Source organism: Engraulis encrasicolus, chromosome 7 (genome assembly GCF_034702125.1).
Source record: "Engraulis encrasicolus isolate BLACKSEA-1 chromosome 7, IST_EnEncr_1.0, whole genome shotgun sequence".
Lineage (NCBI taxonomy): Eukaryota > Metazoa > Chordata > Actinopteri > Clupeiformes > Engraulidae > Engraulis > Engraulis encrasicolus.
Genome location: NC_085863.1, coordinates 56934852 through 56962000, shown reverse-complemented (window position 1 = coordinate 56962000; position 27149 = coordinate 56934852). Strand labels below are relative to the sequence as shown.

At 42.9% G+C, this 27149-nt stretch overlaps 2 protein-coding genes across 2 annotated transcripts in view; one reads left to right on the top strand and one right to left on the bottom strand.

The window, feature by feature from the left end:
- The window catches only part of LOC134453242 (flotillin-2a), a 28987-nt gene extending 5193 nt beyond the window's left edge, over positions 1 to 23794 (top strand). Inside the window, exons 2-11 of the mRNA XM_063204102.1 lie at positions 1366 to 1447; positions 6709 to 6799; positions 12018 to 12141; positions 13733 to 13851; positions 14638 to 14751; positions 15138 to 15257; positions 16766 to 16980; positions 18707 to 18890; positions 20398 to 20547; positions 20799 to 23794. Of these exons, the coding sequence (XP_063060172.1) occupies positions 1366 to 1447; positions 6709 to 6799; positions 12018 to 12141; positions 13733 to 13851; positions 14638 to 14751; positions 15138 to 15257; positions 16766 to 16980; positions 18707 to 18890; positions 20398 to 20547; positions 20799 to 20837 (1238 nt within the window). The 3' untranslated portion in view covers positions 20838 to 23794. The remainder of the gene's footprint in view (positions 1 to 1365; positions 1448 to 6708; positions 6800 to 12017; positions 12142 to 13732; positions 13852 to 14637; positions 14752 to 15137; positions 15258 to 16765; positions 16981 to 18706; positions 18891 to 20397; positions 20548 to 20798) is intronic.
- A 1196-nt stretch (positions 23795 to 24990) lies between these two features.
- LOC134452319 (mannose-binding protein C-like) lies at positions 24991 to 25993 on the bottom strand. The gene is made up of 3 exons (XM_063202671.1): positions 25841 to 25993; positions 25663 to 25746; positions 24991 to 25444 (listed from the first exon to the last, which is right to left on the bottom strand). Exons 1-3 carry the CDS (start codon positions 25950 to 25952, stop codon positions 25059 to 25061), a joined length of 582 nt encoding a protein of 193 aa, XP_063058741.1. The 5' UTR covers positions 25953 to 25993; the 3' UTR covers positions 24991 to 25058.
- Between the last annotated feature and the right edge of the window lie 1156 nt (positions 25994 to 27149).

The window sequence follows — 27149 nt, the reverse complement described above, 5'->3', positions numbered from 1 at the left end:
CCCTGGCCTGGCTTGGCTACCTGTGAGATGTGTGCCAGTGTGATGAATAGCTGAATTGAGGGGGGAGGAAATGTGATCTGTATTAAACAAAATGGCCTTCCCTCCCCGGGCGTGCCTCTAACAGCTATGCCTTTCAGGGTGCAGCAGCCGATGATAGTGGGCTACTTTCGCTCGATGGGAACATTTTGCTCTCCAGATCATGATTTCGTGTGAGCCTCCGGCAGAGTCAAGCTATGTGTGTGCATGTGTGTCTAATAATATGATCTCTGAAAAGGCTCTGGGAGTATGGCATGTTCTCCCTCGTCCGGACTATGCTTGGCACTTCTGGTAAATGCTGACTAGGCAGGGTATGTCATGTTGACTTCAGTATTCCAACTCTGTGACTGAAAATGTGACTCCATACCATCAGTAAACAGTAAAGTAGACAGTGCCGTACAAAGTAAATTCTCACACTTCAAATTAGGGCTGCACAATTAATCGAAAAATAAGCAAAATCGTGATAAAATAGTGAAATCGAATTTATGATTTTAATCGTGATTTAATCGTGACAATAGTGACCTACTTTTGAGAGCGTCCTTGAAGCCAGAACATACTGACAGGCTGGTGTTTCTGGCCAGAAATCTGTCCACTTAAGTTTCATGCTATTGCCTTTACATAATTATTACAGTTCATTTTATTTTGCTCATCCCGTATGTAATTCATTCTTGGTTATATTTCATCTTGTTATAATTTAAAAAAAAATCTGCAAAAATCAATAATCGTCATTAATAATCGTGATTATGATTTTGACCAAAATAATCGTGATTATGATTTTTTCCATAATCGTGCAGCCCTACTTCAAATCCTTCTTTCACTTACTCCATGGTAAGAGTAGACCACACATTGTCCAAATGTTGTTCAGCGCCATGGATTAAATAAGAAAAGAAGGATTCCAAGGCTGCAGACTTCTTGCAACCAGATCTTGAATCAGACTCTTTTCTGCACATTGTGTTGGGGAATTGCACCATTTCTTCCTTTTATCCTTATATATTTTTTTCTTTTATTTATATTTGTTTTGGGCTTTTACGCTTTATTATTCAGATAGGAGAATGATAGAGGCAGGAAATGAGTAGGGAGAGAGACGGGGAAGGTTTGGGTCGGACTCAACCCCAGGTCCCCAGTGTGTGTAATGGTACAGTGTACTAGCCCATTGAGCCACGTCACCCCTCCAGCCCCCATTTCTTCATTTGAACTAGATGCTTCCTTTATTTTTCCTGCTCCACATCGTCTTTGCACATTGAGGTGGGATCTGTTGTGCATCACTTTTTCATTTTCACTAGATGGGAGGATTCTTCCTGCTTGACATTGTCTTCTTTCTGTCCGCAGGTGGCTGCTGTGGCTCGGATGAGAAGGTCTACAGAGTGGGGGGATGGGCCTGGGCGTGGTGGCTCGTCACAGACATCCAGAGGTAAGGCCTCCAGTCCGCACTCAGGGACGTGACGTCACCGACATTGCTGCTGAGGCTGCTGTGGTGTCTGCCCTTTATTACCGTTCTGCAAACCCAGCAATTTTCCCTTAATTCATATAAAGACTAATAGTAATAATAATATTAACAATTATAACATTCTTATATATGAAAGAGAAATTGGTCATATATTATGACCTACAGGTAATTTCACTGTATGCACCTTTTTGGATATTCTGTGAAATTATAATACACAAATAATGAACTATACCCACAACACATTCCCAATGTGTTCTCCAAAAGAGTTATATCCAGCAACCATTGTGCTCCTAATTACAGGGGATTGGGATCGGTTTCATGTAGCGTGCTATCATATTAAGCCCGGATTACTGTGCGAGAGCCAGTATGGCCCCAGTTGCACTTGAGCTCCAGTCCCAGAGCACAATGTAAACAAACAACTCATCAACTCCAGTCTGTTGCTGCGCCACACTACAGCACTGGTTGCCAGGGCCTTCCCCCTGGAAAGATAAACATTGAACAGCATTGGTGGGAGATTAGTGAAAGACTGAAAGTTATGGTGACTCAAAAGTAGAGCAGCAGCAGCAGATGTACGGACCAGCAGACGTACTATTGGGAGGGAAAGTGGAAAACAGCGATCCTAGCGGTTACGTTCCAAACACCAGGGTGATCCTATTGAAACTCCCATAGACAAGTTTTTAAAAAAAATCCCACAAAGATATGACTTGGAACTATAACACCAGACACATTTTTCAGCGTACACAATAGCATGAACTACTACCTGTGAAAATCCTCAGTCATGTTTTGCCTTTTTAAGAAAAATAGAAATTGTGCCAATCTGGTCCAAAACGGACTACAGCTCCCAGCATGCTGTGCTTCGCGCCTCGTTGACAACACAGAGAAACAAATGAACGCGAACGAACGCAAGTTCTTCGCATATCTTCACATTCTTGTAATCCTATGAGTTCCACATTGTCTTCTTATTACACATATATACACGCGATCATTTTGGTATGGTTTTAAATTCTCTAGTAGATATGATGGCTTCTGTGGTGACGAGTAACCACCTCTCTGGCTCATGTTTGGCTATGCTAATTTGGCTATGCTAATTACATGGAGTAAACAAGCCACACATGCCAGTCAGTGTAGTTCTGTATTAGCTTTTTAAAGAATATTAAAATCAGCTCAGATCAGTGAAAAACCGAACATTTTACCACCTGATTCGATAAAACGGGCCAACATGCCCATAATATGACTGCCACTACTTCTACTTCGTCGTCAGGGCCGAGATGTCATTTTTCAAAGAAAAAAAACATTCATTTGTTGCAGGGGGTTGGAACGTTGCCAGCAGGGGGCGATGAGATTACTTTCCCTCCCTATTGGGACCAGCAGCTTTGTGCTACAATGAAACCACACTAATCCCTATGACCAGTGGTCTTTGGCAATGCAAATTACAGGAGCGGCAGTACAGATGTGATTGGGATCCAGCAGCATTGTGCAGCAATGAAACTGCTTTGATCTCTGTCGACCTGCCAGTGCTCTCTGGCAATGCAAACGAAAAGGAACAGCAGATGGTATTGAGACCAGCAGCATTGTACAGCAATGAAACCGCATCGATCCCTTTTAACCAGTGCTCTCTGCACCATCTTGTGGTTGCCCCACACACTGGTCACACTGGTTACTCCGGTCTTGTGACAGCTAGGCAACAGCAGTCCCCTCTACTGAGGAATGGACTTCAGACAATGGAGTGAATTCTCTTTAGTCCCACTTTAGTCCCCCAGTTAAGCAAGGAATTTTAATCTGCAACATGCCCACGTTTGTGTGCAATTTCTCAGAGGAATGTGTTGTCCATAGCTCGATAGATTGACAAACTTTGATGAAGAGAATAGCTTTATTATACAACAGCAATGAAGCCAGATGGTATAGAACACATGTGCAGTAATTATTGTCTGCAATCTTGAAATAACATGAATGTTTTGTATGTGTACCCTTTTCTTAAAAATGTGCATTATGTTGCTTTCCTTTGGTTTGTCAGTGTCTTTTGTCCTGCTAGCTGGTCTTGCTTCTTTCTGGGGGTCACAATCTGTAAGCCTTTGTCTCTCTCTTCACCACTTTTCATGGATACAGTGCTTGACTCGCCTACAGGAGGTTTTTCACCAACGGTGGCTAGTACCAGTACCAGTAACAGTAAAACTGATAGAACAACAGCCCATTGCCATTAGTTTGGTTAAGGAACTGAAACTCCTGCCTCTTCTACTAACAGGTTTATAACAACTATTTCTGTGTTAAGTAAATCACACTTGTCATTTAGCTATCACTGTACAGTAGAGTTTAGTTTTGTAGAGTTTAGATGACCTGGATGAAAGATAATCTCAACAGACACCCAGCACTGTAGAATTTGATTCTCTGATTCCCACACCTTCTTACAGTATTGTAGGCAAATGATCTGAACAGAGACATGGCTCAGATTATCTATTCTGCCCCCCACCACAACACAATTGGGCTAAACTTCGTCATTGATCTTTGCTAATCATTTACTAGTTTAGACACATCCCTCATTTGGCATTCCACTCTATTTCTTGGCAGATGGCCCTGATTTGAGTGACGGTGTTTGTATTTGCTGTAAAGTGTAAACACCTGTGTGTTCTTCTGATGACTGCTTTTGTAAAGAAATAGTGTGTGTGTACGATGGCCCTGTTTTTGTGAATGCAATATTCATACAGGGAAAATGTTTTAAGACCTCTCTTCCTTGACTGCTTTTGTGCAGAAATGGAAGGTGGCTGTTGACGGCATTGGGGCGGTCTGAGCCATCTCGATACTGAAATCTCTGAGCTGTGGTGGATGCTGGGTGTTTGTAGCTGGCTAGGAGGAGTGGGGGTGGGGGTAGAGGGGAGTGGTTAAGAAGGGCGAGTCCCAGTTCCCCTTTAATCTATTTAATGGCTGCTGCTGTTGCTGGATATTGATGCGTCTCTGCTGGCAGGCAGACGGGAGCCCTTATATTGGAGGCTCAGTCATAAGAGCAGAGAGAGGCGGAGAGTGCGAGATGGGGCAAATGTACCAGGGCCGTTTAAAATGCATTGCTGCCACTGTGGAAAAAAGACCCCGGTCTGTCTGAGACTGTGGAGCTAAGTAGTGTGATCGCTGCTGCATGCTTATTGCCGGCTATGGAAGCCCTTCAACAGTCCTCTCCGGTGGGAGATTGTGGAACACCACTTGCGTCAAATGTGTGTGCGCATAAGACTAATTAGCATAGATAAGATATGTGATGTGGTTTTGCGGTATAGGTATTCAACGACTGTTCCCATCATGGCTTGTAGGCTATCTTCCCTTTCTTTGTATTCATAATTGATAAGAATGTGAGTGGCCCCGTTTTCCCCTTGGTGTGATCGTGTCTTATTTTTTGAAGGCCTTTTATAAATGAATCCTTTGTTGAGACTGTTGGCCTGCATGTGTCTTTTTTGTGTGTGTGTAGCTGTTTGCAAAGCTGATGCTTGAAATAGCAATGCCACTTAGCCCTGTTGATTGGCTGTGGTGTTAGGAGACTGGAAGCATTCCCATCCCTGTCTGGAAAGGAATGTGGCACTAATGACATTGGTCAGAATGGTCACTCCCCTCTCTAAGCTTCCTGCCATCTCCACACTCTCCATGGTGGGGGCATCTGTTGAAGTCACTCTGGAAAATCGAAACGCAGCACGTGAGATAGTGGGGAGTTGGCCTGTTTATCATTCAGATAGCTCAAGTTGGATTTGCTATTGGGGTTTGAAAGTTACTTCCATGCAGGCCATATTTGTTATTTTATCACACTCATGGAATACTAGTATTAGGTAGGAAATATGTAATTACATTAGGGATTGCCTTTCGAAGGAGCCATCATAGTCATTCATAGTACGTAGCTCTGGCTGCAGAAGTTCAGTCACTAACAACTTCAGCTCCTTTGACCACCATGACTAGAATGAACAGACTTAAGGGATAGCTTTTGGGAATCTCGTTGCCAGATGGGCGTTGCCAGATGGGGGGCTTAAAGTCTGTTAACTTGCCTCCTGACCTCTCAGAGCTAACCTCCTTGCCCTGTCATGTCCTTGCCCTGTCCTGTCTTCTGATTTCGTTAACTTGCTTGTGTAACACTTGCTGTCCTGCCTCTCCTGTCGCTCCCTCCCCCCCTGCCTGCCCGCCCGCCCGCCTGCCTGAATAGACTGTCTCTGGAGATTATGACCATTCTCTGTCGCTGCGAGGATATCGAAACTTCGGAGGGTGTCCCCTTGGATGTGACAGGGGTCGCTCAGGTATGCATCGCAGTGCAACTGTTAAAATTACCGGTTAAGAAATCTTAAGAACAGCCAACGTCTACATTACATACAGAAGGTCCAGCTCAGACGTAGAGGTTCTTGAACAGGGAGATAGTGGATGGAATCGGGCGGCAAGCAGAAGGCTAGATGTGAACCTGCGGTTTCTCAACTCCTTTCTTTCTTTCTCTTCAGTCTCTTTTCTCCTCCAGCAGCTGAATGGGAGGGAGAGAGAGATGGCGCCTCCGCAGTTACTAACCTCACTTGGGCCTGGGCCAGCCAGCGCCAGCCTTTGCTCACTCAAGCTCAGTCTCACCGCCCAGTGCTTTGGTAGTGAACACGCTGAGAATGTCTCAGTGGAGATGCAGACTAGCCATATTCTGAAGTCCACAAGACGATTACTTGTTATGCTGTCCAACACTCCCAGACTCAAACAATAAGCCATGCTCTCTAAAAAATATGAAGAACAGACTTAGAATCAGAGATGGTTGATGGGTGAATGATTTTTAATTAAAGCTTCTTGGAAGCATTTGCCATCAACCACATAACTGTTAGTTGTTCCTGAGAGGGGATTTTGGAGAAAAGTAGCTGGACAGTCATAGTCATTTAGTTCACAATTGGCTTTACAATTTTGATCATTTAACGGCATCTAACGGCATAATATTTTACATTGATGCTAATCAAATTTAGAAATGTTGAAACGAGTGAGTCTGCATCTTCAGGGGCATTCTGCTTCACTACTCAACGCACCTGGGTTATGTGTCTAGAGTGAATGCGGCTCCTGTTTTCTTTGTTTGTTTATTTGTTTGTTTTCTTGTCGCTGCCTGTTTTCATTAACACCCTTTTTTTCTTTTTGTTTCAAGTTTGACTTTGGTTCCTCTCACACAAACTCCTTTTTTATTATTATTAGAACATGCAAAACCTTGTTTGGGTTGTTTGTTTTTTCTTTTGCGTTCTCCGCAGGATAACCCTTGAGATTATGACCCTGCAGCCCAAGTGTGAGGATGTAGAGACAGCCGAGGGCGTAGCTTTAACTGTCACAGGAGTGGCACAGGTAACTCATCTCACCTCGCCATCCAGGAATGCCTTTTCCAGACCCAGGGGAGTAGTACAAGAACCTGGCTCAGTAGTAGACCAGGTTAAGTTCACCTTGGGGTTAGTGGTAAATCATCTAATAGAAGAGCCCAGAGTCCTCATTTTTTTCACCAAATGACACCCCTGTGGGCTCTCTGTTAACAGGTTTACCACTTCCTGTAGGTTGGCTTAGCCAGGTTTATCACTAAACCATGTTCTTGGAATACGCTACTGGTGGCTTCAGAAACTCTTCCCCTTCTCTCTCCCTTCTCCCTCCCCCACATGTTTTGATTTGATTCTGACCCTCCCTTTCCTTCCACCAACCCCTTCCTACCTCTTAGCCTTCTCTCTGGACCAATAATTGCAAGCATGGCCTTCAACCACTTTCAAGGTCTCAGGGATGACCTCTGGTACAGCAGTGCTATAACTTTGACTGTCAGCCTCACAAAAGGAGAAATGTAAAATAAATATCAGTCATTTCCCCCATAGAATACAATGATTATGGCTTTACACATAGGCTATGGCTTTATTTAACCAAAATGGCTGTAGATCTGTTGCAATGAAAGCAGACTTTTTTTTAGTACTGGAGGAATGGATACGTGTTTGAGTTCTAGATGACTTGCACATTGAATTTTTTTTTTCTGCCGTGATTTTGAGTGCCTAATGCATTTTGGGTGCCTAATCGGTTATTACCCCAATGATGTTGCAATTCTGAGCCATAATCCCATTAGTTTGTAGGCAAAAAACCTGGGGGAATCTGTAATTCACGTTGTTAATTTCTAGACCAATTGTACTTGCTGATGTAGGCTTACTGTCAATACAAAATGATGCAACACACGAGTCACAGTTGCTCACTTAAACAGAAAAAAAGCTATGTATTGATTTCCGTCTACGAACTCATAATACATAACAGAAGATGCATCCATTTGGTAAGTGCATACGCACAGTTTTGTCAAATACAGGCAACTGCATTTTGTTAGTGTGTATAGCAGTGTAATAGGAATAGTGTTGTGCATAGCATACCTCTTCCTCCAACATGTGACCACGTCAATGTAAGGGATAGATAAAGATATACAAAATCCATGTTCAAGTAAGCAAATATTTGATTTTATAAGAAACGTATCCTCAGTTTTCTGCTTTATGTTTTGTTCCATGCAACCTCAGTGTGCCATGCAGCCCAGTACAGTGCTTCACAATGAAAGTCAGATAATACAAAGGAAGTCAGAGAAGGGAAAAGGATAAGGGCCCTAAGCCACACCTTCTTTTTGTTATTGTTTCAGTTTTATCTGCTGTGCTTCTTTCTTCTTTTGTTTAAAGCCATGCTTTCTATGTCAAGGCTGCGGCATTGAATTTCCTGCAAAGTATGTAAGCTTCCATGAACTTAAAGCAGAAGGTTTTTTCTGCATAAGCCAGGAAATCACCCAACATATTTTTGTTTATAAAAAGCCTATCCCAGTTTATGTGATCGTCGCCAAAGGAAACCAAGTGAAACAGATGATTTTGGCGGTTTCCTTTTCCATCTACTCTCTGTGCCAAAAAAGTGTTTGCAGTCTTTTCACGGACACATCCCAGGCATTGAGGCCTGATGTTATTATTTTTTTGTATTAGGTCATGCATGCACACTTGCTTGAAGGTGTTGGACCAACCATGCTACCCAGCTGGATTTGCAGTTTACACTGCTTTTATTGTCATGTATAAGCACATTCTCTATAACTGAGTAAATTGGAAGTAAATCGAGCCAAACACATGCCTTTCCTTTACTATTTAGACCTCAGTAGAGGCTAATTATTGTAATTTAAGGCGCAACTGTCCCGAGAATTGCAAAAGTTGTCTCGTTATCCTCCCTAGTTTGCTTCATCTGCCCCGGTATTTCTTTTTTTCATTTCCACAGTATGATTTCATGAGCATGTGTTTGATGTTTGTGCTGGTCTGGTCTGGTCTGGTCTGTTGTGGGAGCATGAGGCCTTTCATTGGGACGGTTTGTCTGGACATTCCATGCCCACCCTGCTGATGGGTTGTCTTGAACCCCACGTCTCTTCCTCTCCATCCTTCCCAATAGTGCTGGGCGATATGGGAAAAAACATGCATCACGATATTGATCACTTTATTTCACGATAACGATATGCATCACGATGTACCACAATGACGTATGCGTTCAGTTGTTCTCTGTATTTTCTCTTTGTGTTGTGTTGCAAAACCACATTTCTTATATATATATATTTTTTTCTTATATTCTTATATGAACTTAGTGTGTGCATTGTGACAACACAAAAGGTTATTAAATTATATTAAATGTATATTACCGGTAGCTGTAATAATGGCTAAAATTTATTTATCATGATGGAGGAGAAAGGGCACGATACACACTTTATCACGATAACAATGTATCATCATAACGCTCAGCTCTACTTCCCAAACGTATGGTATTCCTATCCCCTGCCTGTTCTCCACCAGATGGGACACAATCTGAAATTAAATCCAAGGAGTGGTGGCCTACACCATATTTCTCCTCCTCTTTTTCCCTTTCCTCCTCCATTTATGTTTACTGCATCTGCCCCTTTTTATCCATCAGTCTCGCCTCTTTGCTCACACCCTTCTTTTTTACTTTATTTTTCGGCCGGCAGATGGGCTCACTGTTGCTCTCCCCTTAGGGCAGCACGGACTGGCAGGTGACCGATGATCTGCCTTTGCAAATGGTCTCCTAACATCATTTGTGTTGTAAGCGCAGCCAACATTGCGGCCTTAAAGGCAGCCATCTATAGGGGGATGCCTTAGTCATCCTGGAACCAGTCATCCATCTGAGTTCACTGTTTAATTGATTTGTGATTTCAGCAAAAGTGATTGTCCTCTTTCTCTCTCTCTCAAAGGGTTGCATCCTGCATGTGGTAGATTATTATGATGACGATGATGCTTGTTGCTGCCCCCTTTTTTGCAGTACTCACGTGTTGTCATCTGTTTCGTTTCTGTTTTTATTGTTTCTTTTTTCATTTCTTTTTCTTTTATTTTTGAATGATTGTGATGCATGAGTTTATGGTCTACCTATCTTCACTTGGAGGCTGACTTACTGCAAGAGTAATGAAAGAGCGTAACTGCCGCAGTCCGTGTAGCCAGACTCGAACACCATTACACTTAAATTAATTGTGCAAGGTGTTCATCTAAAGCTGTATACAGAGAGTAAAAAGAGAACGCTTGTCTCTGACCTGCTTTTTCAACTGTGTATTCATCAGTGCATATACAGGTACTGGCCATATAATTAGAATATCATGAAAAAGTTGATTTATTTCCATAATTCCATCAATAATGTTTAACTTTCATGGATTGTAGATGCATTGCCCACATTTTTAACTATTCCAATCATTCAATTGATTATTTTTTACATATTTTGGCCTTCCAGCTCCAAAAAAAAACATGATTTGAGCAATGCACATTATTAAAATATTGTAATAAAATCACCATTTTCCTCATAAAAAGAGAAAGAAATTCGGTTGAAAATCAGTTGAAATTTGATGCTTTCTACATAACATGTCAATGTTCAATACTTGGTTAGGACTGTTTTTGTCTTAATGACTGTCATGATGCATTTAACATTGAAGTCAGTGGCAGGGGCATTGCATGGGAGTCATGGAAGCCCAGATAACATTGATGCTTTGCTGTCAGCTGTTTTTGTTTGTTTGATCTGGTGACCCACACTTCACTCTTCAATATACCCGTAGATATCCATGCCACGTTTAGGTGGTAACTCACCAGTTTAATTTTAATTCACCAGAAATAAAACCCCATTCATTTTCAATGGGGTTTCATTTCTGGCGACTTAGAATTAAACTGGTGAGTTAGCACCAAAACATGGCATGGAAATATAAAATATGTAAAAACAATCAATTGAATGATTGGAATAGTTAAAAATGTGGGCAATGCATCTACAATCCATTAAAGTTAAACATTATTGATGGAATTATGGAAATAAATCAACTTTTTCATGATATTGTAATTATATGGCCAGCACATGAACAGTGACGTGGCGAACATGATGATTGTTGAATATTGAATTTATCAAACAATGTGATGTACTGCCTGAGTGCCAGAAAAGATTGGGCCTGTTGCATTCTGTGTCCTTGTGTATTGCAAAATAATTTCCTGAAAAATAGACCATTGATTTTTGAGTCCTGTTTTTGATAAGCTTACCCTACTGGTGACCTGGGCTAAGACATTCACCGTAATCGATGATCTTGGGAAGGTCTGAGTGTCCAAAACATGATCACCTCGATTAAATTAAAAAAAAACTTTCTTACTGATGCAACATGTAGATTAAGATTTGAAATGAGAACTAAATTAAATATTAAACGTTATGTCCACTTCACTATTGAGCACATGTAGCCCTGGGTTGTCTGCAGTGCAATGAGTCTGCAGTGAGTGGCCCTAACCAATTTTGATTTTGTGTCAAATAGCTTTAGAATGGCAATCTATGGGTTTGTCTACATCTGTCTAAACATTTGTTTTCAAAAGTATGTATCTCACCAAGTGGTTAGGGGTGTTCACAGGCATTCCCTAACAAGTTTGAAGGTGAAATAAGGCTTCTGTGATGTTTTATGTGGCATTTCGTGAATGAAAGAAAATGCTAAATAAAACATGACAGAAGCGATGTTTCACTACTACACTTGTTGTGGAATACCAGTGAACACCACTAACACTTGGTGAGTGAATTGAATGGAATGGTGATTGAAAACTAATAACAGATATTGACATGTCCATGGATGATCATTCTAAAGGTGCTTCAGACGAAATCCTAATCATAACAAAGAAGGCAAAGAAGAACAAACATCAAAAAAGTACCTGTTAAGACCAATCTATTGCTTTGCAGAGAACTCAGAAAAGGGGCTAAATTTGTAAAGTGGACATAGCCTTTACTTGTATAGGTGCAGAAAGACAGGCAGCAGGTCTCATTGTCAGAAAAGATGAGCCTGTACACTGTTGCTGAACCACATGACGTTGGTTGAGTATTTTGTGGAATATACATTATTTTGACAATGTGAAGAAGTAAAAAATCTATTGTTAGTATATGTATCACTGTAAATATGAGGATGTTTTTATTTAATAGCCGTAAGGGGAAAGGGAAGAGTTTCTGTTGTTGTTGTTGTTGTAGTTGTAGTGGTGGTAGTGGCTGGCTAATGGAGCTGTCACTGTCCTCTTCCCCAAACCAGGTGAAGGTCACTTCGGATGAGGAGCTGCTGGTGTATGCCTGTGAGCAGTTCCTGGGCAAAACGGTGGATGACATCAGGAGCGTGGTGCTGCAGACTCTGGAGGGTCACCTGCGCTCCATCCTGGGTATGCTTCCATACTGTAGACCAGTGATGGGCAAGATGGATTCATTAGTAACGTGCAATCGAGTGCCACCTATTCCAAATCAGTTGGTTTTACCTGTCCAATTCATCCAGGTAATTGCCTGGTTGAATGATTACCTGGTTGAATTAGACTTTATTAGATTATAAGTTTTGATATGTGGCACTGGATTGTAACTAATTAATTATTTTGCCCACCAAGGCTGCTGATGGCTTTGGCCCTCTCTCTCTCTCTCTCTCTCTCTCTCTCTCTCTCTCTCTCTCTCTCTCTCTCTCTCTCTCTCTCTCTCTCAAGAGACCTTCTCTTGTCAAATGTCTTCTCTTTTTCTGAGAACCTCAGAATCGAGGGTTTCTGTGGGCACTTGTCTTTGTTGTACAGTTGTCAACAAGACCGCCACCAAAAGAAATGCATGTAACCTACTTTCACTTGTGTTGCAGATGCATGCTGGCTTTCTCAGGAAGTTCCTGCACATTGCAGTGACTTCAGCGTGAATGGAAATTAGCAATAGGGGAAAACAATGGCTATGAATCACTCAGGACTCATCCACACACCTGTCATAGTTACGTACAGAGAATGACAGGGCTGAGATGGGAAGCCTGGTGAACCAGACTATTAACTTTATTTCCCCTCAAAATTGAGCAAATGCAGTAAGATGGGTCAAGATAACTGTAATGAATAAATATTGAGTAAGTTATGTGTCCCCGTCTGCGAATTTCACATGTACTATTTTCTAGTTAATCATTTTCGAAAGTAGGCAGAGGGTTAAATGACTCACTGCAGGCTAAGTGAAAATTCTGTGGTCTGTAGGGGGAAACCGCACTTATGAGATTTTTGGTGCAGGGAAGGCACTACATGAAGCATTTATTGCTTCTGCGCGGCCTCATCACCAACAAATTCCTTCAAACACCTTCCTGGTAATCTCTAAAGAGTCAATACACTCTATTATCTGTCCTGTGACTCCTCAGTGGCAGCTGCTATAGATATTGAAGCAATAAATGCTCCATCTATTTTCTCGCTGGAGACGGAGCATGCTCTATGGCTGTGTACCAGACGGTAGTGTGTGTAGCTCTGCTCCGCCAGGGAGCGCAGAAGCTACACACACACCATCTGGCGTGAACCAGGCTATGGCATTTTTGCCCTGTCAGTAGCAAATAAAAATAACAATGGCCATGATGGCCTGCCAGCCATTAAATAGCATGACCATGACTGTTGTGGCAAGGGTGGTAAAGAAGGCACATACTCTCTATGATGTGTAGCACCCCTAACATCAAGCATATGAGTTCAGGAGATTCAGGCTGCCTTCATTCCAGACAAATGGAGCCCATAGATCATTACCCAGTGCATCCCTGGTTGATGGTATCCAACTATAAAAGTGTACCTTAACCCTATGCAACTTCTATTGTTTTGGGTACATGAATGAATATATGTTTAAAAAATAATGTCCACAACACCAAACTCCCGTTGCGGACTGTATCTTTTCCTATAATTTGACCTTCCTAGTCCAGCACCCATTTTTGAGATGGATGTGCGCGTTTCTCTTTGTTACACCAAAAAAGCAAAATGTCCCATCCCACAGGCACGCTGACAGTGGAGCAGATCTACCAGGACAGGGACCAGTTTGCCAAGCTGGTGCGGGAGGTGGCCGCCCCAGACGTGGGCCGCATGGGCATTGAGATCCTCAGCTTCACCATCAAGGTACAGTATGCTGCAGAATCAGGCCAAAGCCTAATTTTATCTAGATCCTCAGCTTCACCATCAAGGTATACTACAGAATCAGGGCAGTCAGATCTCACGCACATCCAATTTCTTTTAGCCAGATGCAGGTTCAAAATGCTAATTTCACGTAAGGCAAGGAAGAACTGTACACCGATGAGCTCCCTTTTAATCCCATTTTTAATTTCCATCATGTTTTGGGCCACCGTGGCAGACTGAGTCAGAGGAATGGCCGCAGTGGCCTGAAACGTCACATGGATTTAAAGGGAGCCCATCGGTGTGTGGTTCTTCCTTGCCTTACATGCTGCAGAATCAGGCCAGGGGCTCAGCAAGCCTTCATGCCCACCAACGCACAAATACAAATACCAAACAGTACAAATACTGTACTGCTGTACTCAGTGCTTGAAGTGGAGGAAAAAAAAGTGCAGGAACCCTGATTTTCCGACAGTCTCACCACTTATAAAATGTGGCGCACGAGATAAGTTCTGCCGGAACGTTGATGATCAAAATTATGAGGTAGGGGAACTGGGTTCCCCTGAGTTCCCCCCCACTTCAAGCACTGACCGTACTGCTATAGTGTACAAGTTTTAACGCAAGCTCAGTGCACCTGCACTGTGGTAGACACTGAGGGCATACTGCTCAATGGAATGTATGAATAACTTGTGGTCTAACTGATGTTAACTGTGTGTGTGTGTGTGTGTGTGTGTGTGTGTGTGTGTTTTTATTTGTGTGTGCATGCGTGTGTTTTCTTGCTCCACCTGCTGGTAGGATGTGTATGACAAAGTAGAGTATCTGAGCTCACTGGGAAAGACCCAGACTGCTGCGGTGCAGAGAGATGCAGACATTGGCGTGGCAGAGGCAGAGAGAGATGCCGGCATCAGGGTAAGCCTACCCACATACAACATAATGTACCGGTAACCGTTTTCTACCGAAACAACGCACAATAAACCTCAAGCACTACTTTAAAATCAAAAAAATATTTGGCAGAATTCCAAAATGTGACAAATGCTGGGAATAGAATGGTAAACATTCTCTTGCAAGTGTCAGTTATTATCAGAATGTAATATTTCACAACTTAGTGCCACATAACCTACTATTCTGTTATTGATGCACCGTGGGTCAAGAGAGCTGTTCTGTTTTCAATCCTAACGTGATGGCTGTTGAGATGTTGGCCTACAAGATGGTTCATGTTGGTCACTCTTTACATCTTTTCTAACTTTTCTCCGGCCCTACCGTTCGTCTGTGCGTGTGGTCTTCTCTCCTCACAGGAAGCCGAGTGCAAGAAGGAGATGATGGACATCAAGTTCCAGGCCGACACCAAGATGGCCGATTCCAAGCGAGAACTGGAGATGCAGAAAGCGTCCTTTAATCAGGAGGTCAACACAAAGGTGAGTCATCTTGCTCTACCTCATTGTGCAGTAGATGTTATATTCAATTTACGTAATTCCTCATATAGTTAGCTATACCACGCCCTGCTAGTGACACAACACCTTCAGCGTTGCTTCTAGTCAGGCCAGGAGCAATACAAATGTTTTTTTCTGAGCTCCGGGAACTCCGCCCACTTTGTTCAGAACCAATCAACTTTGAGCAGCTCCAACGGCAAGTGCAAGAGGGAGGCGGGTCAACAATGCCCTTAAAACATTAATCGTTATGCGCTTGGTCAGACAAAGTCTCGAACAGAGATTTGGAAGTCGATGATAATTATGGAGGAGCCCGCGAGTGGGAGCCTGGACAAGTGTGCTTGAAAATAGAACTGAGTCTATTTTCTGCGCGGGCGTGTGCATGCTATGAACAGGCTCCCATTGGAATATATGGGCTAGGACGGGATGCTGATTCCCGCAGATACAACGTACATACAGGCAGTCCAGTGTGAAAAGGGCAACTGAACAGGCTGTGAACCTCTCATGCTCGCGCTCGCACGCAAACTTTTCTATGTGAAATGAGTCGTTCGCTACCAGACCATGCCAGCGCACTTGTGAATAGTAGCCAACTCTCTGAGGCTCTAACAGTTAAATGGCTTCCTATTCCCCTGCTATATTCCTCTTTTCTAACAGAAGCTTTAAAGTAGCAAGCCATGCGATGTGCAGGTGACCACTTCATTAAAATAATAACTCATCGGAGGCAGTTCTTCACCTCCCCTGCCACAATTGAACTGGTCGGCCCTCATCCCTTAAATATTGAATTGTTTGCAAGATTTAAAATTATGTTTCTCAATGGGGGCTCTACAGCCCACCAAGGGGCGTTGGGGAGCCCTAAGGGGTGTTGAAAAGGATACAGCTCATAGGGGACGGTGCTTAGTTGCCACTGGGGTGCATTAGTCCATTTTATTTTTCAATACTAAGGGGGAGCGTTGGCTGACTTATGGTGAGGTCAATGGGACATTAGGAGGTTTATGATGAGTTCCAGAGGGCTTTTACTCAAAAGGGGTCGAACCACTGATTTAAAACAATATTTTACCAGGTCACCTTACTCCAAGAAATAATGAACCTCAAATGCTGCAGCTGAATGAGTGCCTCATAACCAGTGGATGTCGAGTGAAAAAAATGATGGCGCAATTGTAATTACACAGCGAACCATCCAATGAACTCCTCCTTTCTCTCTCTTTGTCTTAAAATGATTGTGTTTGTACACTAGTCAAGTCAATAATACTATTAACATGAAAGAACTGAACTGTACAGCATAGCTCCTTGAATGAAAGCATTCTACACATGAAACGTTTCTTTTTGTAACTGTAGCTGTTTGGCATTGCTCTGCTCTTTTCAAGCAATGTCTATTGAAATAGCAAAACAAAAGAGTCAAGGTCTGCAGGGTCAAGGTCTTCAGAGAGCAAGAACAGCTATCTTCATCCAGTGAATATCTTCCTATCTGTCTCTCTTTCTGGTTCTCGTCCAATCAGAAAGCAGAGGCCCAGCTGGCCTATGAGCTGCAGGCTGCCAAGGAGCAGCAGAAGATCCGATTGGAGGAGATCGAGATCGAGGTGGTGCAGAGGAAGAAGCAGATTAGCATCGAGGAGAAGGAGGTCGACCGCATGGACAAGGAGCTGATCGCCACCATTAAGAGGCCCGCCGAGGCAGAGGCCTACCGCATGCAGCAGGTCGCAGAGGGACAGAAGTGAGTCAAAACACACACACACACACACACACACACACACACACACACGCACGGTACTGTGGCATACTGCATGCAGCAGATCACTGAGGGACAGAAGGGAGTCAAACACACACGCGCGCACACGCACACACTGTACTGAGTCCTACCGAATGCAGGTCACATGCAGAGGACGGACACAGAGGTTTACACACATGCAATCTACAGAAGACGCACACACGCACGCACACTGTGAGACTGTGTAGATGCATTCAGTTACAGAGGGCTGTGGAAAGTATCTGAAGTGAACCTTTCCCTTGGGCCATTGTGTTAATATGGCTGTGGCATGTGGTGGGTATCTGTGTCTGTAGGCCGTGACTGACAAACTAGGCCAGTGTGTATTTATGTACACATACTAGTACGTAGTGCAGGCAAGGTTGCCAGAATTGGGCGGTTTAGGATGACCATCTGTGGGTATAAAAATGTATTGTGCAGGTTTTTATTTAGGCCGTAGTAATCAATATAATTAAGTTCAAATTGGGAGGGATTTAGTGCCCCCAGGTGTTTTTTTTAGCATTTATTGGGCTGTATACGAAACGTTGTATTAAAGTTTGTTGGTGGAACGGACAGTGTGCGGGATTCCTTTACACTTGAATGATAACCCCACTGGGATAATATCCTACGCACCTGCCCAACTACAGGGGTGTGCAAAAGCGTCTTTGTTGAGCATTTATTGGGCTGGAAACCATCAGTTACATCTGGCAACTCGGAATGTAGGTCTTGTAGAGACCACAGCCCAAAGCCTTGCACTTTGAGCAGCATGTCGTATGAGTTGTGCTATACAGTTGTTATTATTAGATAAGACAGCTGGTGACACACAAACCTACAATGACTTTTGTGGTAATTTTTCATGAGTGGTAGAAAAGTGATGCAAGAGTTGATGGGTTTTCCGACAGTAAAGTAGTATCTCGTGTTAGCTTGATTGTAGCATTTGAATGAGTCATGCTCTTAAAGAGTAGTCTCGTGACAAAACACTTGGTCATGTAAGGTGATATGACCTCACCCAAGACCTGCTGTCTTAGGCCAAACATTCTCATGTGTTTGCCATGTACACTCGCCTATGGCAGTTGTAAACTCTTTTTGTTATGCAAACAGCAAATGCACAAAACCAACAGTGCAGAGACCATTCATCTTATGCAGGAATTGATTTAACAAATACAGTAGATCAAGTCATTTTCAGATTCCAAATATTCGTCAATCTATAAGTGACTTCCAAGCAATAGGACTATGTGTTAGGAAATGAATATTCCGCCCTACGGCAAAGTGCATTAACTACGCTAACAGTGAACTGGGAAACAGGCCTTCAAAGTATTAGTATTAGTGTGGATATTGTAGCAACTGCAAATTTGACATAGCAATATCTCTATTCTAACATGAGACATATTTAGACCATAAGGCGTTGTCACAAGATAATGGAGGTGTTATGCAGACCATTTTCAGTTTTGACAAAATGTAGTTACTGCACTTTGCCATGCTTGGGCAGTATTCCATTGGGCATCAGCTACCATATGCTTTAGCGTTTTCTTTTTCCCCGTTCCTCTTTCTCATTTTCTCTCTCTCTGTCTCTCTCTCTCTCTCTCTCTCTCTCTCTCTCTCTCTCTCTCTCTCTCTCTCTCTCTCTCTCTCTCTCTCTCTCTCTCTCTCTCTCTCTCTCTCTCTCTCTCTCTGTCTAAAATCTTTCCGCCTCCAGGGTGAAGAAGGTGCTGACGGCGCAAGCGGAGGCTGAGAAGATTAGGTGTATCGGTGAGGCGGAGGCGGCGTCCATCGAGGCCGTGGGCAAGGCGGAGGCTGAGAAAATGAGGCTGAAGGCCGAGGCCTACCAGCAGTACGGGGAGGCCGCCAAGACGGCCCTGGTCCTGGAGGCCCTGCCCAAGGTAACGCTTTATCTCTTAGGGCTAAAAAGTTATAACAACTAGAAAAGTGTTCAGAGAGCGCACCTCTGCCCTCTGGTGGACAGCAACACACAGCACACCTCTAACAAACACGGGGGTAATTATATATATATATATTTAAAAAAAGCCATGTTCACATTCTGAGGTGGGGGGCAGAATGTCCTGGAAGCCCTGCTCGAGGTAACCATTTCTATTTCGTTTGTCTGTCAAGGTCAAGAACTGCAAAAGACCAAAGGCCAAGCTATAGACCTGAGGCCATTTCCTGATACTTCCCCATGTCCTTTTCCCACTCATTTCCTGCCTATCTCTAACTGTCCTCTCCTAGGCATAAAAGCCAGAAAAATATTGTGTGTGTGGTTTGTGTGTGTTGAAAACATGACCAGGCGAATAGACCCGCCGCGACGAGATTCAAGTGACAGAGAATTGCTTCTGTGCAGAGCTATACGAGCGATTGAAGCGACAAGAGTATGTTCGTTAAAAGCAGAATGCAAGCATTCCAACATTCCTATTGGCTGTGGCACCTGTCGCCAAACCATGTCATAGCTAATTTGTATAATATTCTCCGGAGTTCAAGTACAAGCTGTCGCTGTCGTCGCAAGAATCGCCTCTAGTCGACCTAAGTGCTTTTGTCGCGCTACTCAATACAAAGTCAATTACTTCCGTCGCTCACCTTGCTCATGTTGCGGCCGGTGTATTCGCGCAGTTAGAAGAGGAAATGCATAGAAGGACTTCGCTTTCTCAATCCTATTTCCTCCCTCTGTGATTTTTAGTTTTGGAGCAGGTTGGAGCTGGTCTCTTTTATTTCTACTCGGTTGCATGTGCTGCATGCCTTCTTATCCGACAAGACAATCCGCGTTTGCTGCCTACATAAACATTCAGATAGTGTGTTTGCATAGCTGGTGTTTGAAGGAAAATTCTGATGGGAGTCCATTCATAACATAACGTGTGCTTTATAAACATTGTGTGACACTTAAATCAACACTGAAGTCCACGTCTGAATTGAGGGCTTTTGACTGGGCAGTTGTTTACTGTTATACATCACATGATGGATTCAAACTGTAGGACACAAATTTGAAGAAATGGAAGCGTCCACTCAAACTCAGCACTAACTGTTGGAGTACTTCAAACCAAATGGGGATTTTATGGCTCACACATTAATTAAAAGGCTGATAGACCGTTAAATGAATCGTGCTCTTATTTTACTCCATTGTGTGTGTGTGTGTGTGTGTGTGTGTGTGTACGTACGTACGTGTGTGTGTGTGTGTGTACGTGTGTGTGTGTGTGTGCGTACGTGTGCGTGCGCGCAAATTCACTGAGGTGTTCTTCCTCCTTCTGACAAAATGCTATAGAATGCAACAAAAGAAAGGATTTCAGACTTCTCACTGACAAAGACTGAATTGGCCCTTGGTCTTGCACCTTGACCAGGGATGTACACAATCTTCCTCCTCCACTAAATGCAGCCCTTTTTCCTGTGTCATGTGTTGTGCAGATTGCTGGTAAGGTGGCGGCCCCGCTGGCGAGGACCAGTGAGATTGTAATCCTGAGTGGAGAAGGAAACCGCGTCACCGGAGAGCTGAACCGGCTGCTGGCAGAGCTGCCTGTCTCTGTCAACGCACTCACTGGAGTCGACCTCACCAAGGTACACACACACACACACACACACACACACACACACACACACACACACACACACACACACACACACACACACACACACACACACACACACACACACACACACACACACACACACACACGCACACACAGAAGTCGACCTCACCCAGGTACACACATACAGGAGTTGGCCTCAAACTGGACGCTATTTGAAATGGATTGTAATGTAATGTAAATGGATTGATCGAAATTTTGTTTTGTTTTTTAATTCCCCAGATCCCACTCTTGCAGAAGATGGCCAGTGCCCAGGCATAGAGGCGCTGCCTTCTCCCTCTCCCTCTCTCTCTCTCTCTCTCTCTCTCTCTCTCTCTCTCTCTCTCTCTCGCTCTCTCTTTCGCTCGCTCTCCCTCTCTCTCTCGCTCTCTCTCTCTCTCACACCTGCCTTGTACACTTCAAAACAGCTGTTCTCGCTCTCTTTACGGAGCGTCAGAGCTTTTCATTATACTTCACCTTGAGATCCTTAATGTTAGTCGAAGGACCACATAATCTGCATGTTATTCAGTTTTGCCATTTAATTTGAAGTTCATTTTCATGTTTGTGTTTGTTTGACTAACATAGATCTGTGCGTTCTGCATGGCATGGAGAGCCACTCTTTATTATTAAAATGTGAACTTGTCAAGTATGGAGCAAGTTTTACATCGAGTGAGCTCAAGGTTTTTTTCTTGTGTCTGTCTGTTACTGTCTTTACGACACCGAAGATTTCAGTGAAAATAGAAACTGCCACTCATCGTCTTCTAAAGAAAAAGGGACTAAAAATGTACTGTTGTACAGCACCTTGAGGTAGACGCTGAACAGTGAAGGCAAAATGGATTCATTAGTTACAATCCAGGGATTCCAAATGACTGGGTTTTATCTGTCCAATTCCGGTTATTAGCTTGGTGGATGATTACCTGGTTGAATTGGACAGGTAAGACAAGGTCATTTGGTGTATGTGGCCCTAGATTGTAACTACGTAATGAATACATTTTGCCCATCACTGACACAGAGGTATGGTTTGAGATGGCCATCGCCATACAGGCCCTTATGTAGTCGATGCACACTAACGCGGCTGCAAAGCCACGCTTCGCCTGCCTTTATGCACGGATGCACAACAAAATGTGTCTCCTCAATTTCCGATGCTTGACATGCGTAAAATGCTTTGTTGGTGAAGGGGTGATGGTTGCTGTATAAGCAAACATTAACTCAGTTAAATGGTACACATTGGGTCAGCTTGTGTTGGTCACATCGACTATGTAAGTGCCTTTTGAGTGCAGTCACTTCACATCTCTCCCTTTAAATATGATTGTGTTTCGTGGCTACCCCACCTTTACTGTGCGGGGTAGTTTCAACTTCACTAACCTCTTCGAGAAGGAAACAAAAGAGGCAATATTGTCATGATAATGCAGCCAAACATCAGGATGTAGGCTAGTGAAGTTTTTGAGTTTGTTTGCTTTGTTTTCAGTCCCAAGTTTTTAGTTTTATCTGTCGTTCAGTTTTTAGCTTTGTTTTCAATCGAAAATGTTATCTGTCGTTCAGTTTTTAAGATTCTAATCTAGCTATTTTTAAGTTTTTATGGTTTCTGTATGTCTAACTGTGTGACTGTTCTGTTCATGGATGACATTGCAGATAGAAGGATGGCTGACTTTTAAAAAAATAACAGGTATTGTGTACATCTAGCATGTAAAATACAATGTATCTACAACACATCGCTTGTATTCACATCCATGACAGTTCATAACTGTTCAGTCTTTTCATAGAAGTCGAAGCAGTTTTGTATTGTATTGTATTATGTTGTAACACTGTGTCTCGTTATTGTCCATTGTTAGGAACTGACCTTAACGCCTGTTTCTCTTTATGTCCTTTTGAGAGCTCTTTGTCAAGATTTTTCACCTGTCTGACTATATGCCACATACATAAGCATTTACCTGGTAATACTTCACTTAACAGTGAGCTGCTTATTTGCGTTTCTTGAGAAGCCATCCATTTGTTTTGAATGTGCTATGTAGATTGCCGGCCGCCTTTTTTTTTATTGATTGGCATTGTTTTTTTATCATGTTTCTTTGTTCTTTTTTCACACCATGGGAATCATAAACCACTAATGTTGCCTTAGTAAGTGAATACATTGAGACCTCAGGTCTGAGAGTTTTCATTTTGGATCAGTCCTTAAGAATTGTGGCTTTCGCTGAATTAAGAATCAATGTGTGTTTCCTCTATAGCTGAACGTGTTGCCAAAACTATTAGGCCTTTAATCCCACTGTGTGTTGGAATACATATTAGTAGATTGAGTGCATTTTCACAGGCAAGAATACAGTTTAGCAGCTACAGTAAGAAATGCATATTAGACGTTAAGAACACTCAAGGTGTTGTCCGCTTCATCAGGGTCTTTGAATGCCACAATTTTGTGGAAATATCATCTCTGTGCACTGTAAAAATTAAATCGTTCAAGTGTAAAGTCCTCTGAGGAACCTTTAAGTTCTGGGAAGAAGCTCAAGGTCCTTCAGAACCTTTTAGGGGTTCTTCCAGAGTGGCAATGGAAGGCTCCTCAAAGAACCTGTGGGTTCCTGGGGTCTCTTAAGAACCTTCAAGAAAACAACAGGGTTATAATAAATAAAATTAAAAAAAACGATTTGTCACCTGTAGTTTGCTCTAAAAACTTTTGGGTTCCTCAGACAACTTGGGAGGTTCACCCACAGTGGTGGACTGAAAGTTATTTTGGGAATTTTACATTTCTACGTTGTAATAGATTAAAGTATCACATGATCGTCACATTCACCAATAAAAATACTCACAACAAGTGCCCTCCAAATGGCGCTCAGGCAGAAATCGGAGATCTTAAGCAGTGAGTTACGTTTACTAGTTTGTATTTCTACCCACTGGTGTCTACCTCTGAGATCATTAATAACTGTGCAGCAAGTAATTGGTTTTAGGCTGTTGTTTCAGTGGGTAAGTGAAGCCTGGTAGTTTAAAGTAGGGTCTGGTGATTTCCGGGGGAAAAAAATACTTCAGTTGCTTGTGGAAGCCACGTTTTGAATCCCCTGGCCTTGTTATTTAAGGCTGGAGCGTGTATATTTTAGAAATTATTAACCATAGCTGTAAAGACATGAGGTTGTAGCAAGCAATCCATGTGTCGATGCATTTATCTGTAACTTTCCAAAGTGTGGTATTATAATAAAAACAAAATATGTACCAGTTCCTCCTGTATAATTCAATAAATGTATCAATCTATTTCAAAAGTGTGCTGTATTGGTCATTATGTGTTTGCTGTATCCCCATGCTTACATGCAGTGAAAACACAGAAAGGTTGATCTAAAAACACTAATACATATACACACACACACACACAATGTATTATCGAACGCCATGTAGTTTGTTGTCCTTAATGTGTGTGAAAGGCATTATCCAAACTGAGGGTTTCTGAGGAATAATTTTCAAATGTGAAGTACTGCACATGTCTCACTAGATGGCAGTGCATATTGTGGTACAGTGCCGTATCACTTTTTTTGGCAAAAAAAACCCGTTAACTGACACCTTTGACTTTGTCCTGGGCCAGGCCTGTTATGAGCAGTAAGTGCAAATCTCCTGGTTTCATGGCAGCCACATGCAATCAGAATGTCTGTTAATTGGAGTTCAAATCCAACCAATTCTCAATCTGGGTTGGTCTACACATGAGGGCGAAATCGCCATCACAGCACTTTGCGGACAGTGGCACCTCTTTTGATCAAATTTTCTTCTACAGTTTTCTGACTGTACAATGTAGAGTACAATATACAGTACAATGCATCCATCTCTACAAGTCAAATTTCTGTTTCTGCCTAAATCAGGGGTGGGGAACCTTTTTCATTCGAAGGGCCACTTCAAATCCATCCAAGGGCCGTTAAAGTCCTCCGAGGGCAGTATTATGAACACAAATCAGGATTTCCCCCTTCACTTTAGGCCTATATTGAAGGCAGCCGCCTTTAAAACTGACCCACCTTCCTTAGGGCCCCTGAATATAACTTAATTGTATGGCAAATGTATTTTTCTAAGATTCCTTTACAAAATATGTCATATTTCATGTGAAGCTGCATAACATTCAAATTATATCGGGGGCCGGATGAAACGGCCTCAAGGGCCGCAAACGGCCCTCGACACAAAGGTTCCCCACCCCTGGCCTAAACCATCCTCATTACACACAGTCTCTCTCTCTCTCTCTCTCTCTCTCTCTCTCTCTCTCTCTCTCTCTCTCTCTCTCTCTCTCTCTCTCTCTCTCTCTCTCTCTCTCTCTCTCTCTCTCACACACACACTCAAACTCAAACTCACACACACACACACACACACACAGACACAGACACACACACACACACATCTGATAGAATCAAGCTGTAAAAACTAAAAATGCAATTGACCGGAAAGAAAATGCAGCAAAAGTCATTTTTATTTACTGCCTGATCACAGGGAAAAAAATATGTAGTCGTGCAGCATTTAACTCAAGATTTCTGGTGAATGTCACATCAAACTTTAGAGTGAAATTTCACACACGACTCGACGATTGCTGTCACAACTAACGTCATGCCATGTACCAGCAGGTATTACTATGACACAGTCCTCCCCACTCCCAGTGTTCTGAGGCTCACCACTGCCCCATTTAGTAAAGGTTAAAGGCCTGTCATCCAAGTCTGTAAATTGTCCTTCGTGCTTCCGGTCTGTTGTTCCGATGAACGAGTGAGGAGCAGGGTACTCTTCAGTCAACTTTGCTAGTGCTTGGTTTTCGACATTTGTTCTTGGCAGGACAAGTGAAGCTCCAAAAGTTGAGCAGTAGCTCAAGGCCCCATCAAACAAAGCTACATGGCCATCTGTCACGTAGTACTTCTGGCCAATCCTCTTGAAGGTGCGGAACCTTGATGCTGCAGAAGTAATTGCATTGAGATTGGCATTAATGTCTAGCCGGTGTAAAACTCTCATGTTAATGTCTGCATGCGCCAAAGGAGTAGAGTTCCCCTGTCTGGATTTGAAAACATGCCTTTGGTGCACCAAACTGGGGCTCTGACCTCTACACCAGAGACTGGCCCATTGTTGTGACTGACAGTCAGACCATGTGACTGACTGTTGACTTCCATCTTACCTGTTTCTAGCAGGGAGAGTCGTCTTCTAAGGTTCAGCATCTCAGATTGCAGATCCATGATTATGCTGTCATTAGCCAATAGTACTGGATGAATAAAACAAATGATTCAGTTAATAAAATGACATACACACCATGGAGCAGGAAACACACACACACACACACACACACACACACACACCATGTGCATCTTCCAGGGAGGCCGTTGTGCCCAGTACAGGGGTGCCTGGAATGCCAGCCGTGGCAGGACAGCTCAGAAGGTTAGTGTCCTGGGTATGAACGTTGGCAACCATAACCAGGGAAGTTGCCAGGACGGCAGAGATACACGCTTTGAGTGATGCCATTCTGTGCCATTCTTCCGAGATTGCCAAGTATTTATAAGAGGGCTCATGTAATAATTAACCACACTGGAACATCCCAACTGTACCCTTTGTACTTTAAAAAAAAATAATAGCATGAAACTGTCCTGACCTGTACACTAGTTTCTAGCTTATTTACTTGGGCTTGAGCTCTGACCCCTTACAGTGGCCTTTATTGACCTCTGAGGGGAATTTGACTGGTCAGAAACTGGTGTCATTCTCAGAAGATGCAAATATATACTTTATTTAGATCGTATTTGTATAATATATAGAACCTAAGACACATTATTTTCTTAGACACTTCATATAGGCTACCAGAGGTCATTAGGTCAGTGACCTCTAGCTGCCCTTACAAAAATCGACCATAGTTTCTCTAAGTACTCTGAACCAACCATAGTATTGCTATGGCTTATCCATGTTTTTTTGGGTAACCATGAAAACCATGGTTCCTGACTAACCGTAGATCATGGTATTCATGATTTTCATGACCATTATCACAAACCATGCTCAAAAAACATGTTTAATTGTGGGTTTCATGGTCACCCCAAAAAAAGCTGCAGTGAAGTGTAATTTAATGAATAATTATAAACCGTGGTAGGACCATGGCTCGTTTTCAGAGAAAAAACATGGTTAATTTTATAGTTAAACCATAGTCAACCAAAAACCATGCCAAACCATGCTCAAAAAAACATGAAATCATGGATTACCGGCCCTTCCGTGGCCAAACGGTGGGGCACTCGTCTGCCGTGTGGCTGACCCAGGTTCGATTCCCGGCCCGGGTCCTTTGCTGACCCTTCCCCGTCTCTCTCTCCCCGCTCGCTTCCTGTCACCACCTTCACTGTCTTGTCGTGGATGGAGTCAAAAACACGAAAAAGAGATTTAGGCCTATTTATTTTTCAAGAAAGAAATCATGGTTTACCATGGTTGATTTTTGTAAGGGTGAGCCCAGACGTCAAACTGGGGGCAAAAAAGTTATCAACAACAGAGCTCATCAAGAGCAAACCATGAGAGTTTTGTTCTAATTTCATTTTTTGAACAGTTGTTATGAGATTCAGAGCCTGAAAGTGCACTGTGTAGGATAGTGACCAGAGTAGGTATTGCAACAATGCTGGTCATTGAAACTGTGCTGTC